Below are 20,495 nucleotides of genomic sequence, written 5' to 3'. Positions count from 1 at the left end.
TGTGGGCAATATCTAATACACCCTATTAGATTGCACTAATATACACTATTATAATGCACTGATATACACGAATGAGCCGACTTAGCAGCAGCAGCAGCAATACACACTATTATGCAGAGAGAACTAAAGTGGGGCTCGTATAGATTAGGATTGACTAACTTACTCTGTAAAGAGCCAAAGAGTAGATATTTCAGGCTTTGCAGGCCAGAAGGTCTCTGTCTATCTCTCAACTACTCATCTCTGCTGTTGCAGTGTGAAAGCTGTCAGAGACAAGTTTTATTGACTGTGTTCTCATAAAACTTTATTTATGAATTGGTGACCCACTGGATTTGACTCATAGGTTGTAGTCTAAAGGTGTCAGTTCTTTTGGCACAGTGACCAAGCACAGGAAAACCACCTAACTACTCAGGACCTTAGATTCACTATCTATATACCATTTATGGGATTCCCTGGTGGCTCAGACATTAAAGAATCCGCCTGCAATGCACAAGGTCTGGGTTCAATCCCTGGGTTGGGAAGATTCCCTGGAGAAGGAAATGGCTACCCACTCCAGTATTCTGGCCTGGGGAATCCCATGGACAGAGGAGCCTGGGGGCTATAGTCCATGGAGTCGCAAAGAGTGGGACATGACCAGTTACAGAATTCTAGAGTCTTAATGTGCTAAAGAACACTGGCATGTATGTCCAAAAACACGGAAAAAGAAAATAATGCATAGATCTCTGAATATTTTTGTTATAAACACACATACACATGGGGATTTGATAAGATGCCGGATTTGATGTCTCTGCTTCAGTTACTCTAAAGGTAACTTTTGAGCGTCAGAATAGAAAAGGTGGCCTGAAGCATGGGTCAGTCAATCTCCAGCTTTATGAACATGGATAAATTAGTTACTACCTTTGTGTCTTGTGCCCTTTTTTAAAATGGAGATAATTTAACTACACAAAATTATTCGAACTACATGTGTCACAGAGACATTCAAATCTACATGGCATCAGGTCATTCAGGCTTTCAGGCCACTCTCTCAGAAGCCAAGAGTGTCTTGGTGCCCATCTACATGTGGTGACTTAAAAACAAAGACCAACCATGAAAATGCCCTGAGCAGCAGACAAGCCAGTTTAGCCATGCAACGGAAGCTCCATTTGGTTTATTTCACAAGGTAACCTGGCCGGGCTCATTTCTTGCTCATGCCCCTGGAAGTCACAAGCAAAACTTAACCCCTTCCCGAAACTGACACCAGGTAACGATTAACCAATTCCCTATCATTTAAGAACATTTGAACACTACAACCAACCACTGTGAAGAATAAATAATCACTGCTTTCTCACTATATAAGCTGCTTTATGGTAATAGAACCTTGAGCCTCATTTCAGTTTTGGTTTGAGAGCTCCTGGTTTGCAAACTGTCTTTTCAGTGTATACCATAAAGTTTTACTAATGACTATTTCAGTGGTTCATTGGTTTTGATTCTGTTATTTACAAACTTTTGACAGTTCAATGCCCCAACTTCTCATCAATATCTCTAACAGCTGGAAGAAAAGTTACAGTTTTCCTATGAAGTCTTTGCCTTTGCTGTAAGGATTTCCCCACTAGTTCCTATAGTTAGCATTCTTTCTCACTGGTCTGCTTTGGTATATTCTGGGGCTGACCCCTTATCTTCAATTTTCCTAGAGCTCTTGTGTTTATGAGAGTGTTATGAACAATTAAGAGAGACCTAAAGATCAGCATGAGAAAGGGTGTATAAGACCAGTCAAGTTGGAGCGTAAGGCAGTTAGGAGAGGGAGAAAGAGAAGGAGGAAGAGAAAAAAGAATTATAATCATTATTATAATTTTAATGTTAATATCAATCATAATTATTTTCTTTTAATATTTACATTATAAACTATATAATTTCTTTTATAATTCTATGTTATTATGGCTATTATTTATGAGTCCCTATCGCTAGGAATTGCATGGGTCTTGTCCCTCTGTTGCTAGGCTTCCCGCCAAGCATTCAGTCTCCTCTTGCTTTCCAACCCACCATCACATCTCTCACTTCTCTCTATCCCCACGTATCTCCCACCTTCTACAATCATACAACATAAACTTTTCTTCACTTTACTATGCAGAACAAATCATTCTCCTTATAGGATCTCCTTAAAGTCTCCTTATAAGTCAAGATGAACTTTGAGATATTTCCACTCTAACCCCAATTTAATCAGCGGCATTCATCAGCTAAGAGAAAGCAGGAACTTCTGGGTATATATGCAAAAGGTCTGAGGGCAGGGGCTTGAGCAGATATTTGCACACCTATGGTCACAGCAGCATTACTGACAGTGTTGTTCAGTTGCAATGTCATGTCCAACTTCGTGACACCATGGACTGCAGCATGCCAAGCTCTTCCATCCTCCACTATCTCCTGGAGTTTGCTGGAATTCATGTCCACTGGGTCGGTGATGCTGTCTAACAATCTCATCCTCTATCACCCCCTTCTCTTTGTGCCTTCGATCACTCCCAGCATCAGGGTCTTTTCCAATGAGTTAGCTCTTCACATCAGGTGGCCAAAGTATCAGCACTTCATCATCAGTCCTTCCAATGAACATCCAGGACTGATTTCCTTTAGAATGGACTGGTTGGATCTCCTTGCAGTCCAAGGGATTCTCAAGAATCTTCTCCAACACCACAGTTTGAAAGCATCAAATCTTTGGTGCTCAGCTTTCTTTATAGTCCAACTCTCACATCCATACATGACCACTGGAAAAAATCACAGCTTTGACTAGATGGACCTTTGTCCGCAGAGTGATGTCTTTACATTTTAATACACTGTCTAAGTTGGTAATAGCTTTCCTTCCAAGGAGCAAGCGTCTTTTAATTCCATGGCTTGCAAGCACTATCCATGGTGATCTTGGAGCCAAAATAAAGTTCCTCACTGCATCCACCTTGTCCTTATCCATTTCCGTGAAGTGACAGTACTGGATGCCGTGATCTTAGTACTTTTTAATGTGAATTTCAAGTCAGCTTTTTCACTCTCCTCTTTCATGCTCATCAGGAGGCTCTTTAGCTCCTCTTCACTTTCTGCCATTAGAAGAGCCAAAGGCAGAAATAAGACACACATCCATCGATCGTGAATGGACCAACTGAAGGTGGTATCTACGTATAAGGGGACTTCATTCCACCTTTAAAAGGAAGGAGATCTGACACATGCTTAGAACACAGATGAGCCCCGAAGGCATCTGAAGTGGAACAAGACAGATACAACAGGCAAACACTGTGTGATTCCTTTTACAAGATGTACCAAGTATTTAAAGTCATAGAGACAGGTCATTGTGGACTGCATTCGTGTGCGCGTGTGCGAGAGAGAGAGAGAGAGAGAGAGAGGAGCTGCTATTGAATGGCTTGTGGAGTTTCAGAGTTGGAAGATAAAACATTGTTGGGAGTGTTCGGTGGCAGGGTTGTACAGTGTGAATGTACTTAATGCCCTTAATACACTTAGAATGGTTAACATGGGAAGTTTTATATTATGTATATTTTAACATGGTAAAAAAAAAGATTAAGCCACGAAAAGGCAATTGATTTTTTAAAAGCAAATGTTTTTGAATTCTAAGAGCTGAGCCCTTGAGTTTAAAAGCATATGCTTTAAAGGCCACAGTGTACAGAGGAGCCGCCATCCAAAGACAGATGGAGACACACACATACTCAAGTTAGCAGCCTTTTCTCTCACTTCAAAAAATAAGACTCCTCTGGGCTGAGGCAGGCGGCAGAGAGGAAGAGAAGACAAAAACTTAGCGTTGGTCTGCAAATAATAAAACTCAGGTTGGGTGGCAAGGTGACTGGAAGACCACGGGCTTTTTGGGGAAAGGAGAGAACAGCAAAGGAGCTTCACCCCTCACCCCAACACCAGGAAAAGCCAGTAACAGAGCGGGAGCCCAGAGCCCTGTGCCCAGAGCTCGCTGTGGGGCGGGAGCAGAACCCGCGTCTGCGCGGGGTGGAGGGCGGACAGGCGAGTGAGGCAGCCTCACAGAGAACCAGGGCGCTCAGCGAGCGTGTGCACGCAAGGCTTCTCACACACCGGGGGCCCTGACACCACCACAGCATGCACGGGCCCCTTCAGCACTCTTCCTGAAGGCGAGATCTTCCAAGGATCTAGCGCGTCATGAGGAAAGGACCGAATTTAAGACCCTTCACAGTATGTAGAAATGGCTGGAATCCAAGCAATCTGCAGAGACCCTATGTTTTAGAACTGTGCTGTCCAGTGCAGTAGCCATTAGCCACGTGGGGCTCTTGAAGTATAAATAAATTAAAATTAAATACAGCGAAATGTTCAGGCCCTCAGTTGCACATAACCACATTTCAAATTCTCAGCAGTCACAAACGGATCCTGGCTACCCACTTGGCGCCAATATGGACACGTGCTCTATACCGCAGTACAGAAATGTGCAATAGGCTTTCACCTAGAAGAATAAAGTACATACCTTAAATCAAAAATACATTATTGCAAAAAAATAAATGCTAGCCATCATCAGAGTCTTCCATGAAGTCATAATCTTTTTTACTGGTGGATGATTTGAAAACCTGTCAGAATTACTAAAGTCTGACACAGACGCACAAAGTGAGCAGATACTTTTGGAAAGATGGTGCCCAGAGACTCGCTCAGTGTGGGGCTGCCACAGACCGCCAGTCTGTAAAAAGAACAAAAGCAAGCCCCACAACACCTGCGAAGTGTGACGAATCAGCAGTGTAGGTGGTGTAGTGTGCCTACAGATACGAAGTTCAGTTTTTGTTTTTTTAAGTAAAGTTACTGCACACAGAGCCTTATGCATTACAAAAGATAAATGACATTTCCCTGAGATGGAACAGAATTCCCTGTTGTGTGAAAGTGAGCACAGCACCTCATTTTTAAGGTAAAATCCTGTCTTGAGCCTCCCCTAAATGAAATGCCCAGCTGGGGTCTAGTTTATGGACGGCACTCGAAAATAGTTTCTCTGATGACTACTTCTGACACACATTTTCTCATAAACACACAAAATAACACAAAATAAAAGTGTGTACCTATCTGAGCATAACCCAAATCTCAGGATATAAAAAGGACAAAATGACCTCTGAGACGAGATGACAGCGGAGCCCGGGCTTCCTCTAAGTCAGAAAGCTCAGCGGCCCTCAGGCAGCGCTGCCTGAGAACGTTCTGAGAATTCCAAACCGAGCTCCCAGGTTCTTGCCTCCACGGGGCAGTAACAGAATTGGCAACAGCTGTGCCGTCAAAGCCCCACTCGTCGGTTAACAGTTGTCCAAATCCAATTGCAGCCAAGGCTGTCACTGATAAAATAAACAGTTGTTGGGAGGGAGATGGTACAGGCTGGTGAGGTCACACCAGCAGCTGGGGCTTGGGCGTGAATGAAGAGACGCAGGAAGGAAGGGGTGGTGGACTCCAGAATAAGCAACCTACCCACCCTCCATCTCTAACCTCCCACTCAGGCAGGATCTCAGCGGCACTTGGAACTGACAGAAAGGACAGAAGATGAAAGGTCAGTCTCAGGGGGCTTGCTCCCGCTGCACAGCCTCTATTTTGAGGATGACACCAGGACTTAGAAATGAATGATAAGCCTCCAAATCCACTATCAGGCTGCATTGAGGGGTTTCGGGCTGGGCTGGGAATCTGAGAAATACAGCTCTGGTTAATTAGCCAGTCAGCTAGTCAATTACAGAAGGGGGTTTGACATGAGTTCCTGTAAAAGCTGAAGCTGCCTGCAGTCCCCATCTTCTTCTGAGGCAGGGAGCCACCCTCCCCAGCACCAACAGTCCCTGTGCAGGGGAAGAAACGACAGAAAGAAGGGGACTCGACAAAGCTAAAGTGACTTCATTTCAGTGGCCTGGGTTTCCCTGCTCGGCTTGAAGTCACAGCAGCTGGGCCCCAGGGCACCGTTAGCTTTTTCAGGTCCACGCTCATTATGAGGTACAGACAGAAACCGTACATTAACGAACCTTAAAAAAGATACAAATGGATTTATTTGAAATAGACTCTCAGACATAGAAAACAAATTTAGGGTTATTGCCAAAGGGGAAGAGAGGCGGAGGGACGAATTAGGAGTTTGGGATTAACATATGCAGGCTGCTACACGTGAAATAGATAATCAGCACAGACCTGCTCTGTAACAGCACAGGGAACTGTACTCAGTATCTTGTAATAACTTATAACGGGAAAGCATCTAAAAGAGGATATACATAAAACTGAATCATTTTGCTGTACACCTGAAACTCAGGCAGCATTGTGTCAACTGCACTTTCATAAAATAAAATAAAAAATGTAGCGAGCATCTCTGTCACCAGCAAGGTTTTTTAGGTTTTGCACTTTATTAGTTTATAGTTCAGTACATTTGAATCTCAAATTTGTCTTCTATCTCAAAGGGCAGCTGATGGCAAGAATTGGGTTGAGATGAGTCTGTCTGTAAACTCAGAGGGCCCTTAGTGTACAGGGGCTGGGAAAAGGCCTGAAAGGTGAGCAGCTGCCCGTGGCCACAGGGCCAAGCCACATTTTTTTAAGAAGGAAAAGTTCAGGGAAGATTTTTAAATGGCTTTTTCCTTTCAAAAATTGAGGAAGAAGGCTATATACTTGTGGGACATGAAAACAAACCATGGAATTAAAGGTAACCGTGGGTTTGGTTTTGAGGGAGAAAAGGAGGGAAAATGCCATTCACTGAGCACCTACTTACCTGGGACTGTGCTCAGCATAACAGTATAAACCATTTTGGATTGGGAATTTTGCTTATTACTATTTTAGGCACTTTTATCCTTATTTTATACATAAAGAATCAGTTGCTAAGGGAGCTGAAATAAATGGACTGAAAACTACACCTGCTAAATGGCAATGCTTCAGTTTGAACCAGATCTTCACTTTCAGAGGTAAGCTGCAAATTTTCAAAAGGACTTAACAGCCAGAAGTGCCAAGACTGATTCGTTCAGCCCATACTAAGTGGGTGTCTACCGTGTGTTCACCAGGACTGTGGGGAACTTGTCAAACAGAGGATGTGGGTAACATGTCAGATCTAGAGAAAATCTGATCTCTCTGACAAGTCTATAGCCTCCACCCACTTCAGAGGCAGTGACAAAAAGTGAAATTAACTTCTTCACTTTTCAACCATCAGAGGCCTACTTAGGTCGCTCTATTTCCATATTTCATCTGGGAATGTCTTCAGCCGGCATTTGGAGCCAACAGCCTCAGCTCAGGGATCACGCATACGAAGTGAGGGGAAGTTCTGGGTTTCTGTGCATAAGGACGGCTCTGCCCAGGCCCGCTCTGCCTGACTCCTCAGCCTGCTGAAGTCAGCGCTGGGCAGAGTGACAGCCAGTCCAAAGTGATTCTGTGATGTGTCATTCATCCTAGGCTACTGAGATCTTTTCAATCGGTAATCAATGTCTCAATGACATATGTAGTTTCTCATTTCTAAGCAAAACAGAATAGTCAAGAAAAACAGCAGGCATAGCCAGATCTAAATATCTCTATATTATATTTACAGACAATCCAAATGTCCAGAAATAATTCTCATTATCAAAATCCTTATATGGCTCTTAAGCAAATTACAGCCATTTTCTAAGTACTAATCTTTTAAACAGATTGCCTAAATAGCATGTAATAAACATGACACAAAACTTGAACATGAAAGTCTTCTTATGATCTTATTGGAAACCACTTCAGGGCACCCACATCTTTGGCAGGAGATGCTAAGTGGTAGTGATGAGCCACTCCTGTTTTCCTTCCTTCCCTCCATTTTTCCTCTTTCTTTCTTGCTTCCTTTCTTACTTATTTCCCTCCTACTTTCAATTTCCTTACCACCACAGATGCAATAAATGCTTACTTTTCAAGAGCATTTTTTTGGCTTCCCTGGTGGCTCAGCTACCTGCAATGCAGGAGACCCGGGTTCAATCCCTGAGTCAGGAAGATCCCCTGGAGGAGGGCATTGCAACCCACTCCAGTGCTCTTGCCTGGAGAATCTCACGGACAGAGGAGCCCGGCAGGCTGTTAAGGTCCATGCGGTCCCAAAGAATGGCACACGACTGAGCAACTAACAAGATGGAGGCAACAAATGCTTGTTTTGCAAGAGCATCTTAAGTTCTGAAGACTATCAGGTAACACAGTCAATTATATAATACCCATTAACACAGCCGAATTCCTAAAACAATGATTTTGTTCCATTTTCATTATCTGTAAGTCTGTTTCTTTTACCCACAGAATTAATTGTGGTAGTAAAAAGTGCTTCTTCTTTTTTATCCCTGACTGGTTGAACAAAATAATTTCTTAAAGTACATCACTTTTCATTTTAAATGTAGTTTAAAAAAAACAGGTTAACAACTGCCTACAGTTAACTGTAGATTTTATGTGCTATAATATTATATGTCATCCATTATCAATTTTATAGGCTGAGCAGAATAAAATAATCATTGATCTTTCTCATCTGAATGCTATTAAGAAAAATGGTGTAAACTTCAACTGATTAAGTTGTTACTTAAGATGCTTTATTAAAATTTATCTTAAAGCGATTTTTCTCATTAAGACTTGACAAATCTGGAGAGCACTTCATTTAATCTCCTTTATGAGAATGTTTTGCATGCAAAGGACCCGAAGGGTTATGAGACTCCAGAGAGACTTGGGTAGTCTGGAGTTACTTCTTGCGGATCTGCTGTGCAAATTGCTTCTCACACAAATCAAGGTGGGGAGAGAAGGCAAGGAATCACGATCTTGCTTACAGTTTTCGTTTGCTATAAACATCGATACAAATAAAGACTGCCAATTATACTCTGTGAGAGTCTTACCATGTTTTAGGATTACTTAATCAAAATGTCCCAAAACAGGAATTCAACAGATTTAAGGATGAGGTGGATGAAACTGGAGCCTATTATACAGAGTGAAGCCAGAAAGAAAAACACCAATACAGTATACTAATGCATATATATGGAATTTAGAAAGATGGTAATGATAACCTTATATGCGAGATAGGAAAAGAGACACAGATGTATAGAACAGTCTTTTGGACTCTGTGGGAGAGGGAGAGGATGGGATGATTTGGGAGAATGGCACTGAAACATGTATAATATCATATATGAAACGAATTGCCAGTCCAGGTTCAATGCACGATACTGGATACTTGGGACTGGTGCACTGGGACGACCCAGAGGGATGGTACGGGGAGGGAGGAGGGAGGTGGGTTCAGGATGGGGAACACGTGTATACCTGTGGCAGATTCATGTTGATGTATGGCAAAACCAATACAATATTGTAAAGTAATTAACCTCCAATTAAAATAAATAAATTTATATTTAAAAAAAAAAAAAAGAACTGGAAAAGACCTATTGAGAAATAACAAAGAAGAGACGGCCATTGCTGTTCTTACAACTGCTCCAAACCAGCACAGTGTTATCTCACTTAACTATGTGGTATCTCATTTAACTCACAAATAACCCACAAGGCGATTAGTAGCATCAGTTCCATTTTACAGATGAGGAAATTGAGGCCTAAGTGGACCAAGTAGCTTCCCCATCACTACATATTTAGTTGCAGTGTACCTAGAACGCAAACCTCAGACTCTGACCCCACACTGTAACCTGCAGCTCTAAGCCGTGCTCCTTGATGCATGGTTCACAGCCAGGCGGCACCAGCCTGGCCTCGGACTCTGTTAGAAGTAGGTGCTCTGCTTTACCTGTGCACCACTGCTGGAGGGCACTGGCCCCACCCCACATAACAATAGTGTGGCTAATAAGAGTGTGTATTACATTATATGCTTCCTTATTGCTTAGAACTCCATGCACATGTACTGCTTACTGTGGGAAAAACAGGTTAGAAGGCAAACAAGAAGACTGTTCTGGAAGAAAAGAAGTCTATTTGGATAGCACCAGCGGGTGTTTGGTACTGCAGTTTATAAACATACCGTGAACACGCTGCACTCTTGGAGAATGGCGGAGGGAGTGGCCGTGAACTCATGTCCACAGAAACTACTTAGCAGGCTGGCTTCACGGAATTTTGCTGAACTTGCCTCAGAAGGGTTGTCCAACCACATCAAAAGCTTTCGTTCCAAAAGTGACACTCAGTGTCCTTTCTGAGGATATAATGAAAGAAACCCATTCCCTAAGAGTTTCCATTTATACAAGGGGAATCCTGGCAAAACAACTCTTCAGAACTAGAAAACATTTAGAGCTTCAGTCCTGTTACTATATGTTTTATATAGTTCAAAGACAAAGTTTAATTAATTTATATTGAATGTAAGATATAGCTCTTTTATCATAAATGCAAGCTAGCTAAAAGACAATGAGATAGGATGGAATATTTTGTCCAATTCTTTGACACTGTCCAAATAAAAGCCAACTGATTCATTAAAAGCAATCAATCTGTCAAATTAATAGTATTGAATTTACTACTAAAAGTACATGAAGTGTGTTGGTTTCTTTTGCCTGCCTCCTCATCTAAATTATGAGCTTTATTCTTCATTTATTCTAAACATTCCACAAAAATATATAAATTCTGCTATTTTCATCTCTGAGAGTTATGTTAGTCACATAATAAATAAATGCCTATCATTCATAAATCAAAATAATTTCTTCAAGTTTCCCTAAATCAAGAGTCTAAGATCTTAAAGAGAAAGACAGGTTCTTGGTCATTGTCTATGCCCCATGGCTATAACTTTAATGGCAACAATATTTGTTGACTTAACGATTGAGTCAAAGCTTGCAAAGAAGTAGGAAGTTGCCCTGTTCTTGAAATGACCATGAAGACTGTTAATGTCAACAAGCAAGTAATACCTACTTTAACGGCAATAGTATGAATATCTTATACTTTAAAATGTAAATAAACAATGGAATCTTTATGTCTTAAAAACCCTAAATGAGACTAGTTATTATTGAAGTTTTCAGTTTATAGTTTTCCCCTACTAGTTCATATGATTTGTGGTTCTATATTATCTGCTGGCAATCAAGCTCATAAACACATTTTCACATTTCATATATATGCTTCTTTTATTGATACTCAATCTTGATACTCACATTATCAAGAGCCAATATTTATGAGAGCAAAGCTCACAATTATGAAACATAAACTAATCATTTTGAGGCAGAATTCCTTAGGTCAAGTCCTTGTGCATCAGTGTTCCACATTAAAGATATACTTGTCTTAAACAGTATAAATAAAATACAGGTTTTTATTATAATGGTGCTTTGTAGACCACATCATATCTATAACACTTTTGTTTTTCTTAAAAGTAAGAAAAAGAAGAAACTGGAGCAGATATGCCCAGGAGAGTTTAGGAGAGAAAACTAGAGCAATTTATTCTTCTACATCCTCTACTGAAAAACACAAGTGGTCAACATCAGTTAAAAATAATGGCTACCAACCAGCCAATACACCCACAGAAAGATAGAAAACCTCCACTGAGGCAAGCCAATGTCCTAAACATGGGATCAGGCAGTGATTACAGAACTAATTACAATATTTACAGTCAAACATTGAAGTTGGCAAGAAGATTCATAGATGCGACAGGCAGCGACGCATTCAGAGTCCTGGCATTTCAAAGACTGAACATGTGGGAAGGGTGGCCAAAATAAAAGCAGAAATGAGGCATGGCATATGGAATCAACGCTTCCAAACACCTATAGCACTGTATATTAAATGTAAACCAATCCCATGTGTCATCAACTTTAAGTCCCAGAAATGATTTCAAGAGCCAAAACTCAGCTTGGAACACGTTCTTTGCTCTCGCCGTGAGTGTTTTTTCAGGATGTTCTTTTAAGCTTACTTGGCTCTATCACGAGTCAAGCTAATGCCCTTCTCGCTGCCAGCTACCTCTGGAGCACTCTTAGCAGGGTCATATGGGCAGAACGGGAAGCAGGGGAGAAAGAAGTGCTTATATTCATGCATTTGTCTTTATTCCACGTGAATGTCCTTAAGGGATACATTTTTCAAAATTCCTTCCAATAGCTCATCGGCATCTGCAAGTGACAAGCTATTTCGGATAAAGAGCACAGTGGATCATGCTTTCAAAAGAATTCTGAGAGCCATTCAGGCTTCCCATTCTGCACCTTCTTCTGTCAGATCCCTGACACTTTTCAGGGCAGTTAGATGCCAAGGAATGCCACACAAGGCACGGAGTGCTTCCTCCTCACTGCACAAACCCACGGCTTCTGAGAACAGTGCATTCGACTTTGAAAAGAGGGAAAGTCATTGTGAGACATCAGATGAAGTTGTCAGCAGATTCGAAGTTTGCTGAAGTCCATGTGGGCTGTTTTCCTTTTTAAGGTGTATGCTAGCTTTTATATTTTTACTTTTGCCAACAATATAGTTTTCAGCCTCATACAATTATCTGACATCCTTAATGAAGTACAGTTGCCCTGCTGCTGCTGCTGCTAAGTCACTTCAGTTGTGTCCGGCTCTGTGCAACCCCATAGACGGAAGCCCGCCAGGCTCCCCCATCCCTGGGATTCTCCAGGCAAGAACACTGGAGTGGGTTGCCATTTCCTTCTCCAATGCATGAAAGTGAAAAGTGAAAGTGAAGTTGCTCAGTCGTGTCCGACTCTTCGCGACCCCATGGACTGCAGCCCACCAGGCTCCTCCGTCCACGGGATTTTCCAGGCGAGAGTACTGGAGTGGGGCACCGTCGCCTTCTCCGACGGTTGCTCTGCAGTCTTGTGTTAAGTACTGCGGTACAGCAGACTGATTCAGTTATGCGTCCATATTCTTTTCCACTGCGGTCTGTCACGGGATATTTAATACCATCCCCGCGCTGTGGGTGGGGCCCTGTAGCTCACCCATTCTGCACATAAATGCTCACCTCCGCTAACCTCGCCTCACACCCATCCTCCCCCAGCCTCCTCCCTCCTGGCACCCGCCAGTCTGTTCTCCGTGACATTTTTGAAAAGAAAAAACTGAAGGAAATTTCTGAGGCTAAAAGCCTATAATTTATCACCTCATTTCTGTTCAGGTTTATGATATTTTCATTCAACTAAAACTAAGCATATTCATCAGATGTTCCATAAAGAGCATTTGTGATCACTAAACTCTGTTGTGCGGAGGAAACAGTGGTTTGGTTCTGTTTGTAGTTGGAATCTCAGCAGTCTGGATTTGAGTGGTGATGAGACATTTCTTTGAGTTATTATTGAAAGTGGTTAGAATGTATAGACAGGTCCAGTCAATGAACTTTAGATTTAAATTGGACTTTTTAACTTCTTCAAGAAGTTGTATGACAGGTATGGTGTAGTAAACTCAATGATCCTTGCTTCTAAAAGGAAAAAAAAAAAAAAACCAATATATTCAATGTACAAAAATGGTATTGATGAAGCTGCGTGTAGGGCAGGAAGAGAGACACAGGTGTGAAGAACAGGCGTGTGGACACGGGAACTAATGGAGAGAGCAGCGCGGACTGACGTCACGCCCACGGATGAGGCGGACAGCTGCGGGGGCTGCAGCAGAGCACGCGCGCTGCGCTCAGGCTCTGCGACGCCCCGGGGATGGCGGCGGGCAGGAGGGCGGCGCAAGAGAGAGGGTACGCACACATAAGCAAACATGCAGCTGAGTCCCACTGCTGGACTGCAGAAACTAACGCAACACTGCAAGGCACTCATTCTCCAAGCAAAATACATAATAGGCATATCAAATAAAAAGTAAGCCTGTGAACACACTAGAAAAAAAAAAAGACCTTGATGCTTATCTAAAAAGAATGGCAATTCCTTGAAAAACAAAAAAGACTTTTCAGCAGAAAATTAAGTGTTGACATTTTACATTTGCCGTCTGGAGCAACTTGCTCTAAAGGATGTGTAAATAAAGTTGACCACTTCTGAGAAATACTCAAAGGGCAGTGTTTAAACGGGGATATTAATTTGCCCATGACTCTGAAATATCATCCCTGCTATGCTCGAAACTTCATAGAGCCTGGGACTACCTCAATCAAATTTCATTACAATCAGTATTAATAATAAAATCCAGAAAATTTACTAACCTCGTTGACCTTTACCAAATGTGCAGGTGTTTAAAGGATAATGTCTACACGAATTAAATTTGAAATTCGATTTTAGAAATAAGTTGCCAAGCTTGGCCAACATGTTTTCTGACTGACTTTGTAATCTCACCTACTCATAGAAGGTAACAAGAATCAGAGCATTAGCCTTTCTACCTAGATACTAATCTAGATATTAATTTTGGCCTTTCAACGAGTGAAGTCCTAAGGGTGACACAGAAATCTCAGAGCTGGGGCCACACTGATCAGAACATGCAAATTAGGGGCACAGCTAAGTATTACTATCAGCTGAGCCCTTAGCTGATCATATACTATAGGTAGTACATGTTGCAATGAGGTATTTTGCTGAAGATATATGCAATTTACAAAATTTAACATTTTTCTAACACAAAAGACATAGAATACTGTAATAATCATATGTTGCTCACTTAGAATGAAATGCTACATTAATAACTGTTTTTTCCAGATATATCTTTTTTAAAATGAGAAAACCTGGACACTGCAGCACTACAGATATGTTCCTCTCCCTGATCAGGACTCGTGTGTCTGGCTCTCCTCAGAGCCATCTGCAAACTAAGATCTGACGTGTGACCTTCCAGCCCATGTTGTCATACACTGACGATCAATCTGTCTCTCTCTCATCGCCTTGTGATTTAAAAATACTCACATAAGTTTTCTAGAATTCTGAATACAATTTGCAACTTGTGCTCTTCCTCACCCAACATTATGCTTTTATGGTATTTCCACAAAAAACAGTTCTTTCATTTCAAATGTCTCCAAAGGTACCTTTCAAAAAAGATCTCAATATCTATATATCTAGTTAGCCTTTGATAACCACATTAGCTTTTATGTATTGGGGGGTTTTTTGGCTAATAAACTGTTGCTGGATAAGCCATAATGAGAAAGAATATGAACAAGAATGTGTACATACATATATATGTGTGTGTGTGTGTGTGTGTGTATAACTGAATCACTTTGGTGTATAACAGAAATTAGCATGACATTGTCAATCAATCAACTATATACTTCAATAAAATAAATGTAAAAAAACGCTGCAGTGAACATTTTCAAGTTAAGCTTCATGAACATACCACGACCCCCAGTGAAAAGCAAGTGTTCATGCATAAACATATATATCCACATATGTGTGTATGTATTTTTTCCAAAATCTGAATTTTTACTATGGTTTTAGGTAAGCAAAATAAAAACAAACCCAGAGCTTAAAATCATTCTCCTTTATTTCACTCCCTCTTTCCAAAGCAGGATCTCAGAACTAGGACATGTCAATGGATCTGAGAGGTAGTGTAAGAGCGAATTCAGTTAAAATTAATTAAGTTGATTCTGAAAATCAAATTAGTATTTTCCAATTTTTTTTAGTTTAAAAAAAACAATTATCTGGAAAAACAAGGCCATCTCCCCTTATGGCTCATCACACACAAGCAGCATCTGTGTGAGTAGATACATCTGTAAATGTACAAAGCGCCAGAGAGGGCTGATGGCCTCTTCTGTCTGTCTTTCCTTTTCTAAATTCCTAAAAGAGCAGAGAATTGTTTTTCAATGAAGCAGGTGACAAAAGTCACGGAAGCACTAAAGCAGTAGATACACAGAGATGTTCTGAAGAACACAGGATGTTTGCATAAAACTAATTGTTTTTCTGTGGGATTGCTTTTGAAAAACTGGTTTAAAAATGTTCCCAACTTACTGTGAAAGTGAAAGTGAAGTCACTCAGTCATGTCCGACTCTTTGCGAACCCATGGACTATAGAGTCCATGGAATTCTCCAGGCCAGAATACTGGAGTGGGTAGCCTTTCCCTTCTCCAGGGGATCTTCCCAACTCAGAGATCAAACCCAGGTCTTCTGCATTGCAGGCACATTCTTCGCTAGCTGAGCCACCAGGGAAGCCCTCAGTTCAGTTCAGTTCAGTTGCTCAGTCGTGTCTGACTCTTTGCGACCCCATGAATTGCAGCACGCCAGGCCTCCCTGTCCATCACCAACTCCCGGAGTTCACTCAAACTCATGTCCATCGAGTCGGTGATGCCATCCAGCCATCTCATCCTCTGTAGTCCCCTTCTCCTCCTGACCCCAATCCCTCCCAGCATCAGTCTTTTCCAATGAGTCAGCTCTTCTCATGAGGTAGCCAAAGTACTGGAATTTCAGCTTTAGCATCATTCCTTCCAAAGAACACCCAGGACTGATCTCCTTTAGGATGGACTGGTTGGATCTCCTTGCAATCCAAGGGACACTCAAGAGTCTTCTCCAACACCACAGTTCAAAAGCATCAATTCTTAGCTTTCTTCAAAGTCCAACTCTCACATCCATACATGACCACAGGAAAAACCATAGCCTTGACTAGACGGACCTTTGTTGGCAAAGTAATGTCTCTGCTTTTCAATATACTATCTAGGTTGGTCATAACTTTCCTTCCAAGGAGTAAGCGTCTTTTAATTTCATGGCTGCAGTCACCATCTGCAGTGATTTTGGAGCCCCCCAAAATAAAGTCTGACACTGTTTCCACTGTTTCCCCATCTATATCCCATGAAGTGATGGGACCAGATGCCATGATCTTCGTTTTCTGAATGTTGAACTTTAAGCCAACTTTTTCACTCTCCACTTTCACTTTCATCAAGAGGCTCTTTAGTTCCTCTTCACTTTCTGCCATAAGGGTGGTGTCATCTGCATATCTGAGTTTATTGATATTTCTCCCGGCAATCTTGATTCCAGCTTGTGCTTCTTCCAGCCCAGTGTTTCTCATGATGTACTCTGCATAGAAGTTAAATAAGCAGGGTGACAATATACACCCCTAGTACTGGACTATTTATTCTACTTTCTATTTAAAAATTGATTTGGATTTAGAAATCAAAATAATGAAATATCCTCATGTACAGTCACTGAAATTTTCCTTTTTTCTTTAGTTCTCTAAAATCCCTCAGTGAGGTCCTTGAAGTAAATTCCATTTCAGAGTGTTCAAAAAGACAGTTCAGGAATTAACTGTTAATTTAACCACTTTATGATTCCCCCAAACTCATGATAAAATGTGGCATAAAGGGTGTACTTCAGAGAGAAGCACAATGCAAATTATTCCACTTTTGTTTCTACTATTGTCTTGATTTATGAGTCTCAGGGAGAGCCACTTGCCATTGCCACACCTCACAGGATCAGGGAAATTGGGTAGAGCTAAAAGAATTTGAGTCAAATTGCATTTGCAGCTTCTTCAACCATACACCATGCAACTTACCTAAATTTAATAACTGCTCCAAAATCCCTTCACTTCCAACACGTAGATGGAGCTCTGAAGCCTTAACAGTAACAGAGCACTGCTCCCCAATGCCCTCTGCAGATGGGCCAGCCTTCCCATCAGTCACAGCCCCATCCTCAGGAAATGTAACAGAAGTGAATGACCAGAAAAAAACAAAATGACAAAGATACGCAAAACGCAAGTCATAACTCTGTATTAGCGTCAACAGATGTCAATCTGCTCTCCTAAGTTGCTATAATCTTATAAAGGCTACTCGCCCTCCCATCTCAGCACTTATCTCATTGCAGACCTGGAATCAGTTCTTGGACCAGCACATACAGGTCTGAGAACCACACTTTGAGAAGCACTGAGTCATAAAACCAAATAGTCTGCTGGCAAAAAGTTCTCATTCCTTTGTCGAAGAGTCATGAGAAATAGTGTTAACAGTGTTCTTTGCATTCGCGTTGGGAGGGTGTGGAACTTCCCTCCAAAGACAGTCTGAGAACGCTGCTCGTTCATCTGCGCTCTGCTGTGAAAATGGATTTTCCCACCAATTTTGGCCACAGAGTGGAATTCAGTGATTTTTAACCTTTAAGGGGCAAAGGAATCACATGTGGGAGGTTGTAAAAGATGTTCACTAGGGTCCCCACACCAGAGCCCAGAATTCAGAATTCAATAGATGTCCTTATTATACAGAAATGTCTAATATTCATCTTTAACATCTTTAGATGCTCTTATGTGATCAATACGATTACTCTCATTTCACAGATGAGAGAATGAGGACTCAGGTTTCTGCCAAAGATAAAACATTAGACCTAGAGCTCAGATCTTTTAGAACCTAAATTTAGTGATTTTTTTCTTATGTGTGAAGATGGGTCTTGAGCCTTAAAATTGTTACTAGGATGGGAAGATTTTTTTAATTTATTATCACTTTAAGTAATTTATTCCCCTAACAATAAATGGCCATGTTCAACATGAATGTTTGTGAGGGTGATGGAAGCTCTAGATATTCTTTTTCATAACTGTCCATTCACAGCCAGGATGTTAATTAGGAAATAGTTTATTATCTTAGAGCTAAGCCTTCTAAAGAATTAAAGATTATTTAGTTAATTAGCTTGTAATGTATACTAAGGCTCTAACAATAGATTAAAGATAGGACAACTAAGAAATGATACAAATGGACTTATTCACAAAACAGAAACAGACTCACAGACTTGGAAGACAAACTGTGGTTACCAAAGGGGGGATGGGGGATAAATTAGGAGGTTGGCATTAACACACACACACTGTTAAATAGAAAACAGGCAATCAACAAGGTGCTACTGTAAAGCACAGGGAACTCTACTCAATATTCTGTATATAGGAAAAGTATCTGCAAAAGAATAGATGCATGTATGTGTATATATATACATATCTACACACACACACACACACACACACACACACACACATATATGATGTGCTGTGCTTAGTCACTCATTCATGTCTGACTCTTTGTGACCCCATGGACTGTAGACTGCCAGGCTCCTCTGTCCATGGGATTCTCCAGGCAAGAATACTGGAGTGGGCTGTCATTCCCTCCTCCAGGGGATCTTCCCGCCCCAGGGATCAAACCAAGGTCTCCCACATTGCAGGTGCATTCTTTCCCATCTGAGCCACCAGGGAAGTATATATATATATATATATATGTGTGTGTGTGTGTGTGTGTGTGTGTGTATAAATAAAACTGGGGCAAGTTATTTTACCCCAAGCCCCTGCATTTCCTTACCAATGTCATCCAGGTAACACTTTTAAGACGTAAGGCCGTTATGAAATTGGATTTTTTTAAAGGTAGGTATATAATTGCATTCTTTAGTAGCCCTTATTGCTTAGTTTGTGATCAATAAATTTTTTTTCATAAAAGCCATAGATTGTGCTTTATCTTCTTCCTTGGTTTATAGCAGTTATAGGGAGCCTGCAGTGGCTCCAAATAGAGAACTTCTTTACAGCATGTGTGACCAGTGGTGGATAGTCCCTCTCTCCCAGGGGCAGCCTTATTCACTGTCATGGGCGACAGCTAAGTAAGAAGCTGGATTGCAAGTTGTCAGAAACAGAGGAGTGTCAGTGCAGGCAGGTAGACCAGGTGGCTCTAAAAATCCTTTCTTGCTTGGGTGACTATAACAGAGCATCACAAACTGGGTGTTCTTCAACAACAAAAGTGTATTATCTCACAGTTCTGAAGGCGAGAAGTACAAACTCAAAGTGTGAGCAGGGTTGGGTCCATCTGAGGGCCGTGAGGGCAGGATGTGTTCTGGGTCTCTTATTGGCTTATAGAGGGTGTTCTCCTTGTGTCTGCATGGCATCTGCCCTCTCTGCTTGTCTCTGGGTCCGAATGTCCTCTTTCTATAGGATACCAGTCATAATAAACTAGGGTACACCCTAATGACCTCATCTTCACAAATTACATCTTTGACGACCCTATTTCCAAGTACAATCTCATTTCTAAGGCACCATGGGTTGTGAATGCTGGGGGTACACAATTCAACCCACAATGATCTGATTCAATGAGAAGCATCCATGCGAGAGAGAGGTCAGGAGTCTCAGTTTTCTCTTAGCTCTCCCACTTCTGTGCCATGAAACTGGAAATGTCTCCATCACTCTAGGCTTCTCTGTAAAATAAGTGATTTGCCTCAGATACAAATTAACTCTAAAATGCTTCTTTCCTTTTTAAAGTGTCTATACGTGTGGAACAGGAAATCACCCAGAGAGTCTCTGGATGCTACAATAAACTAGGAGCTTAGACAGTCTCTTACCTGGGTCCTCGTGGTGACCCAGGATCACAGTTAGCACAAAATACAGACTAAGCAAACAGGTCCAATATATACTTTTGCAAAAGTAAAGCTTCAAATCACTAGGATTCGATGGGCTGAGAAAGGAAAACAAAGGTATAATGTGCATCATGCCTCAATCTTTAGTGAAAAAAACATGCTCACACCTCAAAATATCACTGGAAGGACAGAGACAAAAGCCACTAACCGTCCCTGACAAGAGAATGGAGGCCCAAGGGGAGGGCAGATAGGGAAACTTGTCCTCATCACATCACGTTTAGAGTAATAGGGAAATAGGTTTCTTGGTGAAAGGAGGGTGTGGGGAGGGAGGAGGAGGAGGGTTCAGGAGTGCACAAGCATTACTTGGGGCTGGTGCACGGGACGACCCAGGGGGAGGGTGTGGGGAGGGAGGAGGGAGCAGGGTTCAGGAGTGCACAAGCATTACTTGGGGCTGGTGCACGGGACGACCCAGGGGGAGGGTGTGGGGAGG

The 20,495-nt window shown here is 41.7% G+C and overlaps 1 protein-coding gene across 5 annotated transcripts in view; it reads right to left on the bottom strand.

Moving 5' to 3' along the window:
- ZNF385D (zinc finger protein 385D) overlaps positions 1-20,495 on the bottom strand; it is a 1,003,514-nt gene that overhangs the window by 232,869 nt on the left and 750,150 nt on the right. Inside the window, exon 1 of one of the 5 annotated variants that reach the window (XM_086379821.1) lies at positions 9,893-10,060. The exons of the other annotated variants lie outside the window; for them this stretch is intronic. Within the exon in view, the coding sequence (XP_086235947.1) occupies positions 9,893-10,021 (129 nt within the window). The 5' untranslated portion in view covers positions 10,022-10,060. Of the gene's footprint in view, positions 1-9,892; positions 10,061-20,495 lie in introns of those variants that run through there. 5 annotated transcript variants of the gene reach the window in all.

This window comes from Bos grunniens, chromosome 27, assembly GCF_055505025.1.
Source record: "Bos grunniens cultivar Pamir isolate PY7600 chromosome 27, Bosgru_T2T1.0, whole genome shotgun sequence".
Lineage (NCBI taxonomy): Eukaryota > Metazoa > Chordata > Mammalia > Artiodactyla > Bovidae > Bos > Bos grunniens.
The sequence above is the reverse complement of the archived record's forward strand: the minus strand, read 5'-3'. Positions and strand labels throughout refer to the sequence as shown.